This window comes from Littorina saxatilis, linkage group LG3, assembly GCF_037325665.1.
Source record: "Littorina saxatilis isolate snail1 linkage group LG3, US_GU_Lsax_2.0, whole genome shotgun sequence".
In the NCBI taxonomy this organism is placed as follows: Eukaryota; Metazoa; Mollusca; class Gastropoda; order Littorinimorpha; family Littorinidae; genus Littorina; species Littorina saxatilis.
Genome location: NC_090247.1, coordinates 58,911,218 through 58,926,719, shown reverse-complemented (window position 1 = coordinate 58,926,719; position 15,502 = coordinate 58,911,218). Strand labels below are relative to the sequence as shown.

General features: G+C 42.3%; 1 protein-coding gene and 5 non-coding genes across 6 annotated transcripts; all 6 read right to left on the bottom strand.

Moving 5' to 3' along the window:
- Positions 1-223: 223 nt before the first annotated feature.
- Positions 224-15,408, bottom strand: LOC138962804 (small ribosomal subunit protein eS4-like). Its single transcript, XM_070334765.1, has 7 exons — positions 15,333-15,408; positions 14,966-15,046; positions 14,258-14,438; positions 9,658-9,755; positions 9,242-9,413; positions 913-1,042; positions 224-440 (listed from the first exon to the last, which is right to left on the bottom strand). Exons 1-7 carry the CDS (start codon positions 15,333-15,335, stop codon positions 317-319), a joined length of 789 nt encoding a protein of 262 aa, XP_070190866.1. The 5' UTR covers positions 15,336-15,408; the 3' UTR covers positions 224-316.
- LOC138963325 (small nucleolar RNA SNORA16B/SNORA16A family) lies at positions 10,814-10,944 on the bottom strand. Its single transcript, XR_011454790.1, has one exon. It is a non-coding gene; the product is annotated as a small nucleolar RNA SNORA16B/SNORA16A family (small nucleolar RNA).
- Positions 11,088-11,223, bottom strand: LOC138963327 (small nucleolar RNA SNORA16B/SNORA16A family). Its single transcript, XR_011454792.1, has one exon. It is a non-coding gene; the product is annotated as a small nucleolar RNA SNORA16B/SNORA16A family (small nucleolar RNA).
- LOC138963326 (small nucleolar RNA SNORA16B/SNORA16A family) lies at positions 11,890-12,025 on the bottom strand. The gene has a single exon (XR_011454791.1). It is a non-coding gene; the product is annotated as a small nucleolar RNA SNORA16B/SNORA16A family (small nucleolar RNA).
- LOC138963324 (small nucleolar RNA SNORA16B/SNORA16A family) lies at positions 12,744-12,878 on the bottom strand. Its single transcript, XR_011454789.1, has one exon. It is a non-coding gene; the product is annotated as a small nucleolar RNA SNORA16B/SNORA16A family (small nucleolar RNA).
- Positions 13,865-13,999, bottom strand: LOC138963323 (small nucleolar RNA SNORA16B/SNORA16A family). The gene has a single exon (XR_011454788.1). It is a non-coding gene; the product is annotated as a small nucleolar RNA SNORA16B/SNORA16A family (small nucleolar RNA).
- Positions 15,409-15,502: the final 94 nt, after the last annotated feature.

The window sequence follows — 15,502 nt, the reverse complement described above, 5'->3', positions numbered from 1 at the left end:
CTGCCAGCGTGTAGCCGGCAGAGTTGCACCCATGTTGATTCTTGATTTTGGAATGATAGCAGTCTATATAGTTTTGGATTTGAATTAAGTGTGATTGTGAAGCGTAAAGGAATGTCTTCCATACAGGGTAGCAAAAAACCATCACAAGTAAGAAACAATACTCAATTCACAATTCAACACACGCTCAACGCACACTGAAATATTGACACACCAAAAACAAGAATTAATTTATTTCCCCAGTTGTTTATTTTCACTTTACTCAAACGGAAAGTCCGGTAAATTCAGTTCATGTATTTTGCTGGATCTGTAGGCTGTTTTACTGGGTCTTAGCTGCCAGCCTTCTGTCGCGCTCCTCGGCGATGGTCAGACGAACACCCTTGCCCTTGGGAAGTGAAATCCATTGCTTGGAACCCTTGCCGATCACAAACACGTAGGACAGACTGCAAGCAAAAATAAAACCTTTGTAAAGATATTTTCAAACCAGTGGCAAACAACTTTAACCAGTCCTTAACTCATGGATCCATATAATCACAGAACCTACACTGTTTAACACATATGATAAATAGGGTATGAACACTCTAGGCATGATACTGAGCTAAAAGAACTTTTCCCCGACAGTTTGCCAGGGGTCCAAGGGAGAAGTGCCCCTGAAATTTGTTTTATTTTTTTTACTTCTGAACACCAGTTTCTGCCTTCTCCTTAAGCGATTATCATTGTTTGCGAAGATGTACCATGCCAAACCCTCTTCCAGAACACTTCCTGGGTGACAATGTTCTTCAAGCAACTGTGTGCTGGTATTATGGGTTCCAGCATAGCTACATGCACACAATCACGCTCAACAAATACCACACAGTGGACAACAAACCACCCATACAAGGGTTCTAAGATATGTGAACAAGAGCCAATACTAACCGAGTGGCGAAGCTGTGTCCCAGGGTGTCCTTGATGTGAACGATGTCGAAGCTACCGGGATGCTTCTCACGGTGGGTGATGGTGCCCACTCGCCCCAAGTTGTGGCCGCCAGTCACCATTACCAGGTTACCTGCACAAAACAATATCACAGTTAACCCTTTTCCTCCAAGAGTGCCACTTTTATTTTGTTTGCTTAACGCCCAGCCGACCACGAAGCGCCATATCAGGGCGGTGCTGCTTTGACATATAACGTGTGCCACACACAAGACAGAAGTCGCAGCACAGGCTTCATGTCTCACCCAGTCACATTATTCTGACACCGGACCAACCAGTCCTAGCACTAACCCCATAATGCCAGACGCCAGGCGGAGCAGCCACCAGATTGCCAATTTTAAAGTCTTAGGTATGACCCGGCCGGGGTTCGAAGACACCAGGCGGAGCAGCCACTAGATTGCCAATTTTAAAGTCTTAGGTATGACCCGGCCGGGGTTCGAACCCACGACCTCCCGATCACGGGGCGGACGCCTTACCACTAGGCCAACCGTGCAGGTAAGAGTGCCCCATATCGCCCGCTCGAGCTCCCATATGCAGATACCCAAAATACCTGCTATTCACAATGCTACCTATGTCGCATATATATCCGTTTCCATTTCTACTGGCTGCCTGCAAAGATTGAGTATTTATAAATTTGAAAAACCTGCACAAGTTACTTTTTTGACAGGAAAACAGTGCTTGGTTCGGGAGAAAAAAATAAGGTCGGTCGGGGAACCAGCAACTATTAAAAAAAAGTTATAAGGCCCAATCACAACGGTTCATGATAGATTTCTTCGGGACCAAACAAACCCAGATGGAAAGTAGTTTCAAAAATGGACCGTTCTAAACACAGTAACCGTTTCTATGCCTTCCTGTGCCATGAGTGCATATGCACTAACCGAATGTTCTGGTTTAGGTTGGTCAGAAACTTTGTTTAACGCCCAGCCGACCACGAAGGGCCATACCAGGGTGGTGCTGCTTTGCCATATAACGTGCGCCACACACAAGACAGAAGTCGCAGCACAGGCTTCATGTCTCACCCAGTCACATTATTCTGACACCGGACCAACCAGTCCTAGCACTAACCCCATAATGCCAGATGCCAGGCGGAGCAGCCACTAGATTGCCAATTTTAAAGTCTTAGGTATGACCCGGCCGGGGTTTGAACCCACGACCTCCCGATCACGGGGCGGATGCCTTACCACTAGGCCAACCGTGCCGGTCTGGTCAGAAACTCAGTCCAAGGAAGGTAGCTCTCAGCGAGATGAAGCACCTCTCAAGATATATTAAAATAAAATATCATCATTGTTTCTGACAACAAAAAAGTCATTTTAGGCAGAACTTGCAACATTCGAACTCGTATGCAGATCCCAAAAACTCCCGCTATACAAAATGTTACCTACGACACATTTCCGTTTCATTTCTCCTGGCTTCCTTGTGAGGATTGAACATTTATAATTTCAAAAAACTTGCAGAAGTTACCTTGCTATGATTTTTTAAAAGTTTCAAATTGACAGAAAAAAGTTCTTGGTTTTGGGAGGAAAAAATAAAGTCGGTCGGAGAGCGGGCAACTATAGAAAAAATTAAATGGCCTAATTACAACGGTTCATGATAAATTCCTAGGGGGACCAACCAAACCCACTGATGGAAACACTATCATGTAGGGTGATGTGGGTTGAGTTCTTTCTTTATTTGGTGTTTAACGTCGTTTTCAACCACGAAGGTTATATCGCGACGGGGAAAGGGGGGAGATGGGATAGAGCCACTTGTCAATTGTTTCTTGTTCACAAAAGCACTGATCAAAAATTTGCTCCAGGGGCTTGCAACGTAGTACAATGTATTACCTTACTGGGAGCAGTGATGTACATTTTAGTCGGTCTCCGGTCTCTGACCGATCCAATTTCCCCAGGACCTATAGCTTTAACCCCAGCAGGACACAGGTCCGATTAACCTACAGAAGAAGTGGTCAAGGGTCCGATCGTTTTTTGACAGTGAAGCGGACATGCGGACTGTTCAATTTTCAAGAGGAAAGCTTGTTTTAGTTTTGCCAAGCGAAAGTAAACACTGCGTGAGGAAAGCTGGTTTCGGTTTTGCCAAGCGAAAGTATGCACTGCGTGTGACCAGTTTGTTGAGTGAACGAGGCACCATATGGGATCTGATTCTTTGAATTAATTTATCCTCAAGTTGGATCAAGAAGAAAAAAAGAAAACCGAACCCATATGGTGCCTCGAGTGCATTCATTGGCTCAGCAATAAATCGTTTAAACCAATGGGAACCACCCGTGCATGTTCCCACATGCGCAAGGCATTACTTTTCGTCATAATATCCGGAAAAACCGTTGTGCGTTCAAACAAAAATTAAACGAAAGAGAAACGACATGGGTCCGAAAAAAAAGCTCAAAGCAGATAAAAATCAGCCGACATAATTGATGTCCATGCTGCGTTCGCCAGCCACTGTGGCTTCAGCTGAACCAACAACAACGTCAACCGAGAACGAACTCGTCGAAGTGGAGAGTGATGGTGACAGTCGCGGAAGGTCGAAGAATTTAAACTGAAAAATCTTTTTAAATGCGGTTTTACGAGTCGTGTTTTTGTCCTATTGAAATTGCAATCTCAGGACACTGTGTCCTATTGATTTTCAGTCTTCAGGACAATTGTCCTAAAGGCTGCTAGAAAAATGTACATCACTGTGGGAGAATGCAAGTTTCCAGTACAAAGGACTTAACATTTCTTACATACGGCTTGAGTAAAATCTTTACAAAAATTGACTATATTCTGTACAAGAAACACTTAACAAGGGTAAAAATAGAATCCGTTAGTCGCCTCTTACGAAATGCTGGGGAGCATCGGGTAAATTCTTCCCCCTAACCCGCGGGGGGTGATGTGGGTTGAGTTTCGTCAGAGTAACGCAACTTGTGATGAGGGGCTCACACCACCACACTTGCCAACAAAATGTGCATGTACCGTACTGATGCAGCACCCCTCACTACTCTAAAGCAAATAAATAGTCCCAGGCAAAATAAGCAGTGTCAAAAATGGACCGTTCTTAAAACAGTAACAATGTTTCCATGCCTTCCGCTGCCACGAGTGCATTTTCACTATCCAAAATACTCTGGTTTAGGTTTGTCAGAAACTCAGTCCAAGGAAGGTAGCTCTCAGCGAGATGAAGCACCTCTCAAGATATATATTAAAAAAATATCATCATTGTTTCCGACAACAAAAAAGTAATTTAGACAGAACTTGCAACATTCCAAACAATATGCAGATCCCCAAAACTCCCGTTAGGCCAAAAAAAAAATTGTCTGTTTGGGTAACATGACCAAAAAAAGTAGGGTCGGTAGGTAGGTATTTTTTTTTTGTTTTTTTTTGGTTTTTTGTGTGTAAATGCTATGTTGGCTGAACATTCACTTCTTATATTTGATGAATACATGTTTCAAAACTAACGTATAAATAAAACAGAGAGAAAGGGAGAGAAAGAAACGCCAAATGTCTTTTTTTTAGCATTTTTACCTCTTTTTTTTTTTTGAAATCAAAAAAAAAGTTTTTGGGTCGGCGCCAAATCGATAGGGTCGGTCGGGTTACCCTAAACAGACAATTTTTTTTTTTTGGCCTTATACAAAATACTACCTACGACACATATCTGTTTTCATTTCTACTGGCTTCGCGTGAGGTTTCAGCATTTATAATTTCGAAAAACTTGCACAGGTTACTTTGCTATGATTTTTCAAAGTTTCAAATTGACAGAAAAAATGTCTTGGTTCGGGAGGAGAAAATAAGGTTGGCAGGGGAACCGGTAACTATAAAAAAAATACAAGGCCTAACTACAACAGTTCATGATAAATTCCTAGGGGGACCAAACAACCCCACTGATGGAAACACAATCATGTAGGCTGTTGTGGGTTGATCATCACACCACCGCACTTACCAACAAAATTTGCATGTACAGATGCACTACCCATTACTGCTTTAGAAACAATAGTTCAGAGTACAATAAGTAGTGCCAAAAATGGACCGTTCTAAATTAATTTTTTTATCCATGCCTTCCTTAGCCATGAGTGCATTTGCACTATCCAAAATACTCTGGTTTAGGTTTGTCAGAAACTCAGTCCAAGGAAGGTAGCTCTCAGCGAGATGAAGCACCTCTCAAGATATATATTAAAAAAATATCATCATTGTTTCCGACAACAAAAAAGTAATTTTGACAGAACTTGCAACATTCCAAACAATATGCAGATCCCCAAAACTCCCGTTATACAAAATACTACCTACGACACATATCTGTTTTCATTTCTACTGGCTTCGCGTGAGGTTTCAGCATTTATAATTTCGAAAAACTTGCACAGGTTACTTTGCTATGATTTTTCAAAGTTTCAAATTGACAGAAACAAGAAGGGCAAAGCCCATACGACTCACATGCTTTACACATTTTTCCTACCAAAATACATGGGTCAAGGTCATCCAAGGTCATGCAACACAAAGCTGTTAATTCAAGACATTGGAAGTACAATGGTGCTTATTGGCTCTTTCTACCATGAGATATGGTCACTTTTAGTGGTTCACTACCTTATTTTGGTCACATTTCATAAGGGTCAAAGTGACCTTGACTATATGTGACCAAATGTGTCTCATGATGAAAGCATAACATGTGCCCCACCTAATTTTTAAGTTTGAAACAGTTACCTTCCAGAGTTCAGGGTCAAGGTCACTTCAAAATATGTATACAATCCAACTTTGAAGAGCTGTGACCTTGACCTTGAAGCAAGGTAAACCAAACTGGTATCAAAAGATGGGGCTTACTTTGCCCTATATATCATATATAGGTGAGGTATTGAATCTCAAAAACTTCAGAGAAAATGGGAAAAATAGCTGTTTTTTAGGCAACATTTATGGCCCCTGCGACCTTGACCTTGAAGCAAGGTCAAGATGCTATGTATGTTTTTTGGGGCCTTGTCATCATACACCATCTTGCCAAATTTGGTACTGATAGACTGAATAGTGTCCAAGAAATATCCAACGTTAAAGTTTTCCGGACGGACGTCCGGACGGACGGCTCGGGTGAGTACATAGACTCACTTTTGCTTCGCATGTGAGTCAAAAATGTCTTGGTTCGGGAGGAGAAAATAAGGTTGGCAGGGGAACCGGTAACTATAAAAAAAAATACAAGGCCTAACCACACCGGTTCATGATAAATTCCAAGGGGGACCAAACAAACCCACTGATGGAAACACAATCATGTAGGCTGTTGTGGGTTGATCATCACACCACCGCACTTAGGCCAAAAAAAAAATAGGTGTGGTTAAGGTAACATAGCCCCCAAAAAATAGGGTAGGAAGGTAGGCAATCACTTTTTTTTAAAACTTTTTTTTCTAATGTGTACAAATTAAACCTACTTGACAGGGAAATAAGTGTGCGACTCGAGCGCTGTCGCTTTCATTGCGTTTTCTGCACTCGTTTTTTTTCTTTTTTTGACAAATGTAATAAAAAGTTATAGGGTCGGCCCCTAAAAATAGGGTAGGTCGGGTTACCGTAACCACACCTATTTTTTTTTTAGGCCTTACCAACAAAATTTGCATGTACAGATGCACTACCCATTACTGCTTTAGAAACAATAGTTCAGAGTAAAATAAGTAGTGCCAAAAATGGACCGTTCTAAATTAATTTTTTTTTATCCATGCCTTCCTTAGCCATGAGTGCATTTGCACTATCCAAAATGTTCTGTTTTAAGTTTGTCAGAAACTCAGTCCAAGGAAGGTAGCTCTCAGCGAGATGAAGCACCTCTCAAGATATATAATAAAAAAATATCATCATTGTTTCTGACAACAAAAAAGTAATTTAGGCAGAACTTGCAACATTCCAACCCATATGCAGATCCCCAAAACTCCCACTATACAAAATGCTACCTACGACACATCTGTTTTCATTTCTACTGCCTACCTGTGCTACGATTTTTCAAAGTTTCAAATTAAGAAAAAAGTTCTTGGTCCAGTTGGATAAAATAAGAATGGTCGGGGAACCTGCACTTAAATTATTAGGCCTAACCACACCGGTTCATGATAAATTCCTAGGGGGACCAAACAAACCCACTGATGAAAACAATCATGGCGACTGTTGTGGGTTGAGTTTCATCAGAGTAATGCAGCTTGGATCACACTTACATCAGACATGAGACCAGCAAATGTTCAAAAAGTAGGAAAGTGAGCCGGGGTCCAGGGGCAACGCCCCGGTAGGGGGTTCAGGGGGGCTTCGGAAAATGAATGTTAGAATTATAAAGGCCATTTTGGGGCCTCTCCTGATAGCAAAAAATGAGATCATGCCTTTTTAAAAAGCTATAAAACCCACAAGAATAATATGTTTTAGCATTTTAAACAAAAGTGTGATTTATAACAATCACACACACACACAAAACTTTCCCCTTATTTTTTCAGTTGCTAATGAAAGATGAAACACCCGACTACGTTCTCATCAACTAATTTCGGTGGTGCACTCGCCCTATCGCAAAAAGAAACAAGAAGAGCAAACGCTCGATCGAGTCACTTTCGCAGTTCTGAATATTATATGAGGCATCAGATGGACAGGAAGAAATTGCTATTCACAACACAATGAGTCACGTTCACATAAAATTTGAGCCCGGTCACTTTTATAGTTTCCGAGAAAAGCCCAACGTTAAGTTGTGTGTTGCCGAACAGAAAAGGCTAGTTATCTCCCTTGTTTTTCTGATAACGTTCGTAAAAGGCTGCAGATGTAAATACTTTGATGTAAAGAATAATCCTACAAAGTTTCAATCACATCCGATGAACTTTGTCAAAGATATAAAATGTCTAATTTTTCCTTTGACGCTGACCTGTGACCTTGAAAAAGGTCAAAGGTCAACGAAACCATCGTTAAAGTGTAGAGGTCATTGGAGGTCACGACTAAACAAAATATGAGCCCGATCGCTTTGATAGTTTCCGAGAAAAGTCCAACGTTAAGGTGGTGTCTACGGACGGCCGGCCGGCCGGCCGGACAGACTAACACTGACCGATTACATAGAGTCACTTTTTCTCAAGTGACTCAAAAAATGACAAAAGTTCGTTTGCATTTATTTTATAGAATTCTCGCGACCTGGCGAAAAAAAAGTCGATGCACCTCTAGCCCTATGTATCTGCTAGTGGTACCGGTCAGTATCGTCCACAACCAACCACTCAAATCGACGTACTTTGCCGTAACCTGACCCTGGGGTCCGGAGCCAAATCGCCGACCGGATTTTTGAGTGGGCGTGGTTTGCAGCGAGAGTTATCTTTTCCTAGCTTGCCCCATGCATAGATGCTACACCAAGTCCGTATTTCACCAAGCAGTGGCCGTTGTCGCACCACGTGCACACGGCCTGACCGGGAATGGATATCTTGGCGATACTGTCGCCAATGAGCTGGCGCCTTTCTTTCTTGTTGATAGTGACAGTCACTTCTTCTGACAGCCAGTTGGCTTTCCACTTGTTTTTCACACTTTGGTGGTCGATCGTAAGAGCTTCCACAGCCGACAAAACAATACGGAATCCAGACGCCATGATGCTACCTTTTTCACCTTCGGCGTTTGGAGATCGGCAGCCAATCAAAACAACCCACAAACCGCCATCGGTGAATAATTAAGCCCCGGCGATAATCGTCGGAGATCGACAGCCAATCAAACGCGACCCATGATACTACTATGGGTTCACGCGAGTGCTGGGGTGCGAATGCACTGACTTCAGACGCAGACAGCTTCAGCTGAACGGTTCATACCACCACCTATGGGTTCACGCGAGTGCTGGGGTGCGAATGCACTGACTTCAGACGCAGACAGCTTCAGCTGAACGGTTCATACCACCACCCCCCTCCCCCCTTTTTTCTCAACGAATTTGCATCGATCTCAAGAATGGTCTGTGAGCTAAGGAAAATATCGGAATTCCGATAAAAATCGGACCAGTCCCATATCTGTTACATGTACCAAAAATATTTGCATGTAATGATGCAGCACCCATTACTACTTTAAAACAAAGAAACAACAGTCCTAGTTAAAATAAGTAGTGACAAAAATGGACTGTTCTAAAAACCGAAAACTGTATCCATGCCTGCCTGCCTTGTGCCACGAGTGCATATGGATTATCCGAATGTTCTGGTTTAGGTTTGTCAGAAACTCAGTCCAAGGAAGGTAGCTCTCAGCGAGATGAAGCACCTCTCAAGAACGTATAAAAAAAGTATCATCATAGTTTCTGACAACCACCAAATCAAATGCTTGTTTGCACCAACCACCCACATTTACACTAACATTTCAAATCTCACCAGAGTCAAACTTGATGAAGTCCTTCATTTTTCCTGTGGCGATGTCGAGAACGATGGTGTCGTTGACCTTGACAAGAGGGTCGGGGTAGCGGATAGTGCGGCCATCCCCCGTCACGATGAAAGGAACACCCTTGGGGCCCACAGACACACGCAGCACTCTGCACAGTTTGTACTGAAACACACACTTTCACTTTAAAGGCTTGAAAAAGTCAAACACATTAGTTTTTTTCCGATGACAAGGGAATTTTTTTTAGGCTTTATCGGTTGATCTATTCATTATTTTTATTTTTTTATTTTTATTTACACAGGCGCATGTGGCTTTTAATTGGCTGGAAATCATGCAAGCTGAGTCTCCTGGATGTTGGAGAAGAGTAACTACTAATAGCATAACACTAACATCAAGATCATCTCCTCACCTTGGCCTCCTCAGCCTTGATGCGGTGCACAACGAATCGTCCCTTGACGTCGTACAAGATGCGGAAGAACTCATTTGTTCTATCAATGGTGATCACATCTGAAACAGAAAGCCCGTCATTAGCAAACATATACACCAAAATCAGGAATCAAATTACACAAAAAGTTGATCCGTCAACATGCATTTTAACGACTAAACCTGCGAGTCACACGTAATGTAAGGACTAAACCACATGACCAGACCTGCCTACCCCAAAAATTACAAGGAGTAATGAGCCCAGCCAAAAATAGTAATCCGGTGGTAGAAAGAGTAGTTTTTCGTTGCTAAAAGTAACGGTCATCGGTGGGTGTGACTAAAAGGAGAACCCAAATAAAGATGTGGCCAAGTGCACTTCGCTACCCTGAACTCTAATAATCATTGCATAGCGAAACAGCCTTGTGTACAGTACAAACGGGATCACCCACCCCACAGCAGACGATACGATGATGCGCGCGCACCTTGCCGTCCCTTTTATCTTTGATATTGTCCTAATTATATTTAGGTTTGCATAGAAGTCACTGATTAGGCTGGATGGCTGCATATTATTGTATAATACGATAATGCTTCGAACTGACCAAAGCGTCACTTTGACCTTGACCGGTTTTCATGTATCGTCAAGAGAAATCGATTCTCACAAACTCATCTTTGTCTTTTTCATCTTTGTCTTTTCAATCATTGTTTTGTCATTTTTGTATCACTATTACATATCCCGTACCTATGTTGCATATGATTTTAGTTTGTTTATAAGGATTTGGTTGTAATGAGTGATGCTTGGTTTCTCTGCAAAGATTCCTAATTTATGCAGACAGGTGCTCGCACCGGAATTTAGCCGATTCCATTTACTTTCGGACTTTGCCGCTTCGTATTAAGTCACTGCATAATTTTCCCCCAAGTAACGCATATCATGATCTTTGTCTAGGGTTCTTTTTATCAAAAAAATCGTACTTTCGGTTTCTTGAAAATCGTATTTCCATCGCGGAAAACGTAGTGGTGTAGTTTGGAATAAAAATTGTAAATTACGCCCAAATCGTAAGGGTAGGCAGGTCTGCATGACTCGCAAAGCCATTTTTAGGAAAATGGCCAAACGAAAGAACATAAATCACTTAATTTTATGCAACAAATGTCCTCACATTTGGTGATGCCGGAAGCTACTGGCAGTGCTACCAGCGACCGTCTGCAAGAGTTTATTCTCGGCTCAGTTTTGACCACAGAATCAACCAATAAAACCGTGGCTTCGATGAGAGCCACAACAGAGTTTCACAAGGACTCTTACCTAAACCACCGTATACCCAAATCCCACAAGGATAACTGTTAAAGAAACAACCAAATCCCCAATTTTATTCTCTATGGAAGCGCTGTCATCAACCAACACTTCTTTCTGAACATTTATCAGATTGTCTCCCTCATTTGGTAGTGCCAGAGGCTACAGACAATGCAACCAGCGACCGTCTGAAAGAATTTCTTCTTGGCTCAGTTTTGACCACAGCATCAATCAATCAATAAAACCATGGCTTCGATGAGAGCCATTCCAAAGAGTTTCACAAGAACTCATACCTAAACCACACCAGCGTTTCATTTACTAGTGCGCCTTGGCGCATAACATCTCAAAATGTCCCATTGGAATTGCCTTCAGTGCGTCAAAGGGCGCACTGAGATTACGTACCACTGCGCCACCCCATCATCACTTTTCACTGGAGTACAATGTTCGGAATCAGCTAGGCAAAAACATGCGCCAAGCCGAGCAACTTGTGAGTTTGTAAACTGCAATGTGATTTGCTTTTAAAATGTAATTCATTAGTATTCAACCAATTCTGCAAACTATCTGTGCTTGCGCGATTACCTCTGTGGAAACTGAACAGAAGCGAGATCGATCGAAACACAGACAAACACACTAACCGGATACACTGGCAAATTCTCATATGGCACTAAACAGCACTATTTTGCATCTTTCGACAAATGCATTTTTGGACCGCCTAGCCTGCTTTGTGTGTTTTGCCTTCGACTATGTAATGTCCCATGAGAATTTGGTTGAGGGGTCCCATAGTCTTTTTTTCCAGGCTAAACCCTGCCACAGTATGCTCGAATCCCATATTGGGTTTAGAAGGATCACTTTAGAAGGCCACAACTAAATCCCTAATTCTACTCTGAATGAAAATGCCATCACAAACAAACTTTTCCCTCATAAAACACATCAAATTATCTCTCTCATTTGGTAGTGCCAGAGGCTACAGACAGTGCAACCAGCGACCGTCTGAAAGAATTTCTTCTTGGCTCAGTTTTGACCACAGTATCAATCAATCAATAAAACCATGGCTTCGATGAGAGCCATGACAGTTTCTCAAGGATTTGTACGAACAGCAGTGTTGTTCCAATGCTCAGAAAAAAAGGTCAGTTGGACTAGGACTAAAAAGAATATTATTCATAAGTTCACATTTCCTGGCCACAAAAATATTGTTCCTTCAGAATAGCTCCAGCCTCCTACATCAGTACATGTCAAAACTATTCGACGGTCAACCAGCCAGGAGTTAGACCAAAGGAGTGTGTCAGTGACCGAAGAATTAGGCCTGAGAACATAGAAACAGTGTTCCAAGGACTGACGTGGAAATTAACGCATGGGCGAGATGTGTAGAAATGCCATGAACATTAACTGTGTCTGAAGACAAATATTGACAATGTTCGGGTGCCAGGCACCAGTCATAGCCCTTAATGATAACTATAGTAGATCAGCCAGTCAATCCAAATACATTCAGGAAAAGCTTGTCCAGTTCTTAAGTGAATACCAAAATCGAACAGAATAAGCCGAAATTTAAAGTAAACACTGCTCAGCCAAAGGAAGCATGCACTAAACGCAAATATACAGTAAAAAGTATTAATAATCAATCGTTAACGAGTTACACAGAACAAACGCTTGTGATTTCACTACAGAACCAGAAATCTTCACATGAACACAGACCCACAGTAGGGTTTGTGAAACTACTGACAGAAACTGTAAGCCAGATCAACAAAATTTACCAACGCAAGAAACGCAGCCTAACAAGTAAAACTGAACAGTGTGTCTTCCATTTGGTGATGCCAGAAGCCACAGATGTGTGCAAATAGCGACCGTCTGGAAGAGTTGATGTTGGCTCATTTTTGACCACAGCACTGACAAACACAGCGCTCATGGCTTCGATAAGAGCCACTGTACCAGCATTTGCAAACATCTACATGGATATGAATAAGCGCAAGTCTGATTAACAATGACAGTATCCTTATTTTATCCTTGTGGTGGAAAATCATACTGAACCCACCAGACTGCAACATATAGTATACAGCTTAGAAGAAGGTGACAATAGGTGCTTGTCACAATAACCAACAACAAAATGGAAACAAAACAAGAAGAGCAAACGCTCGATCGAGTCACTTTCGCAGTTCTGAATATTATATGAGGCATCAGATGGACAGGAAGAAATTGCTATTCACAACACAATGAGTCACGTTCACATAAAATTTGAGCCCGGTCACTTTTATAGTTTCCGAGAAAAGCCCAACGTTAAGTTGTGTGTTGCCGAACAGAAAAGGCTAGTTATCTCCCTTGTTTTTCTGATAACGTTCGTAAAAGGCTACAGATGTAAATACTTTGATGTAAAGAATAATCCTACAAAGTTTCAATCACATCCGATGAACTTTGTCAAAGATATAAAATGTCTAATTTTTCCTTTGACGCTGACCTTGAAAAAGGTCAAAGGTCAACGAAACCATCGTTAAAGTGTAGAGGTCATTGGAGGTCACGACTAAACAAAATATGAGCCCGATCGCTTTGATAGTTTCCGAGAAAAGATATAAAATGTCTAATTTTTCCTTTGACGCTGACCTGTGACCTTGAAAAAGGTCAAAGGTCAACGAAACCATCGTTAAAGTGTAGAGGTCATTGGAGGTCACGACTAAACAAAATATGAGCCCGATCGCTTTGATAGTTTCCGAGAAAAGTCCAACGTTAAGGTGGTGTCTACGGACGGCCGGCCGGCCGGACAGACTAACACTGACCGATTACATAGTCACTTTTTCTCAAGTGACTCAAAAATCTTCTGCTCTTTTGCTGTCTACGCCAGTCACAAACTACCGAAAGAAAACATAAGCCAGATCAACAAGAAAATCACAAGGAACACGGCCAAACAAGTTAAACTGAACAGTGTGTCTTCCATTTGGTGATGCCAGAAGCCACAGATGTGTGCAAATAGCGACCGTCTGGAAGAGTTGATGTAGGCTCATTTTTGACCACAGCACTAACAAACACAGCGCTCATGGCTTCGATAAGAGCCACTGAACCAGCATTTGCGTGGTGCAAATTCACACTGAACCCACTGCACTGCAATCTATGGTCTACAACTTAGGTGAAGCTGACAATAGGGTTTGCCACATTCACCGACAACGCCCGACACGCACAACAAAACAAATCATCCAAATGTAGCCCCGCGAATCAAAACATTTTCACTCTTTTTTCAGAATGTGACATAACTTCCACGGGACTCTATCTACAGTATGCAAACGAAATGTGTGGCTCTCCGACCACGCAAACTTACCCTGGAAACCGCAGGGGTATGTCTTGTCTGTGCGCACCTTGCCGTCCACTTTGATGAGGCGCTGCATGACGATCTTCTTGCACTCGTCATAGGTGAGGGCGTACTTCAAACGGTTACGCAACAAGATGGCCATGGGCAGGCTCTCTCGCGACCTGTGAGGTCCGGAGCTGGGCTTGGGGGCCTGGAAGTGTCACAAGTGATCCGAATACAATTCACGTCTACGAATTGTGTGCAACAACATGGTACATGTTGGTTAGATGAACGCACGGAGAGCGACTGCAGAGAAGGCTGAAGCTCCCATAAGCCTATCAAAAATGACTGTCAAACAAGACCGATAATTGTATATAATGTGTGTGTGCTTTAGGGGAGGGACGGGGGGGATACGTTCATACATTTTTAGCAATAACCTACACGAAGAGTTAGAGAATGCAGCCGTCAGATCCACGGCATGAGCATCTTCTGAATGTTGCTTTAATGTTGCCTTGCAACTTCAGACCAAGTTTCTTTTACACCAGATATGCGTGCGCGCGTGTGTGTGTGTGAGTGAGTGTGTGAGAGAGAGAGCGATATGTGTGTGTGTGTGTGTGTGTGTGTGAGAGAGAGAGAGAGAGAGATGTGTGTGTGTGAGAGAGAGAGAGAGAGAGAGAGAGAGAGAGAGAGAGAGAGAGAGAGAGAGAGAGAGAGAGAGAGAGAGAGAGAGATACTTACAAAGTTGCCACCAAGCTTGTCCAGCATCCATGATTTAGGCGCTGTCACGCGCTTCAGCGACTTTCTACGTCCACGGTAACCCTAAAGCAGAGAAAAAATGAAAACAATTACACATCAGGGCATGGTCATTATACATCCTAATCGCCGATTCTAAACACAACAAAACACATGGATGAACTGCAGAAGTCGAAACCAAGGAAGAGAGTTGCAATCCATTTCTGGACAAGAAATCGTAAGATGCACTTCTTAATGTTCAAAACAAAATCATCAAGGTCTAAACCTTTCCAGTTTATGAACAGATGATGACAATTTAAGTAATTTCAATGCGATTTTTCTCGATTTACGTTGGGTATTTTGTATCACCTACCATGGTGTATCAGATAAACCGGAAAAGGCTATACGATGAGCTGCGCAGTCACAACTTCCGTTTTTCCATTACTTCAATGTCACCGTCGTTTTGATTGGCAGAAATTCCTCAATCCGCCCAATCAGGGTCTATGTCACTTCAAGACACTTTTCAGGTTGGTTTCGATGTTA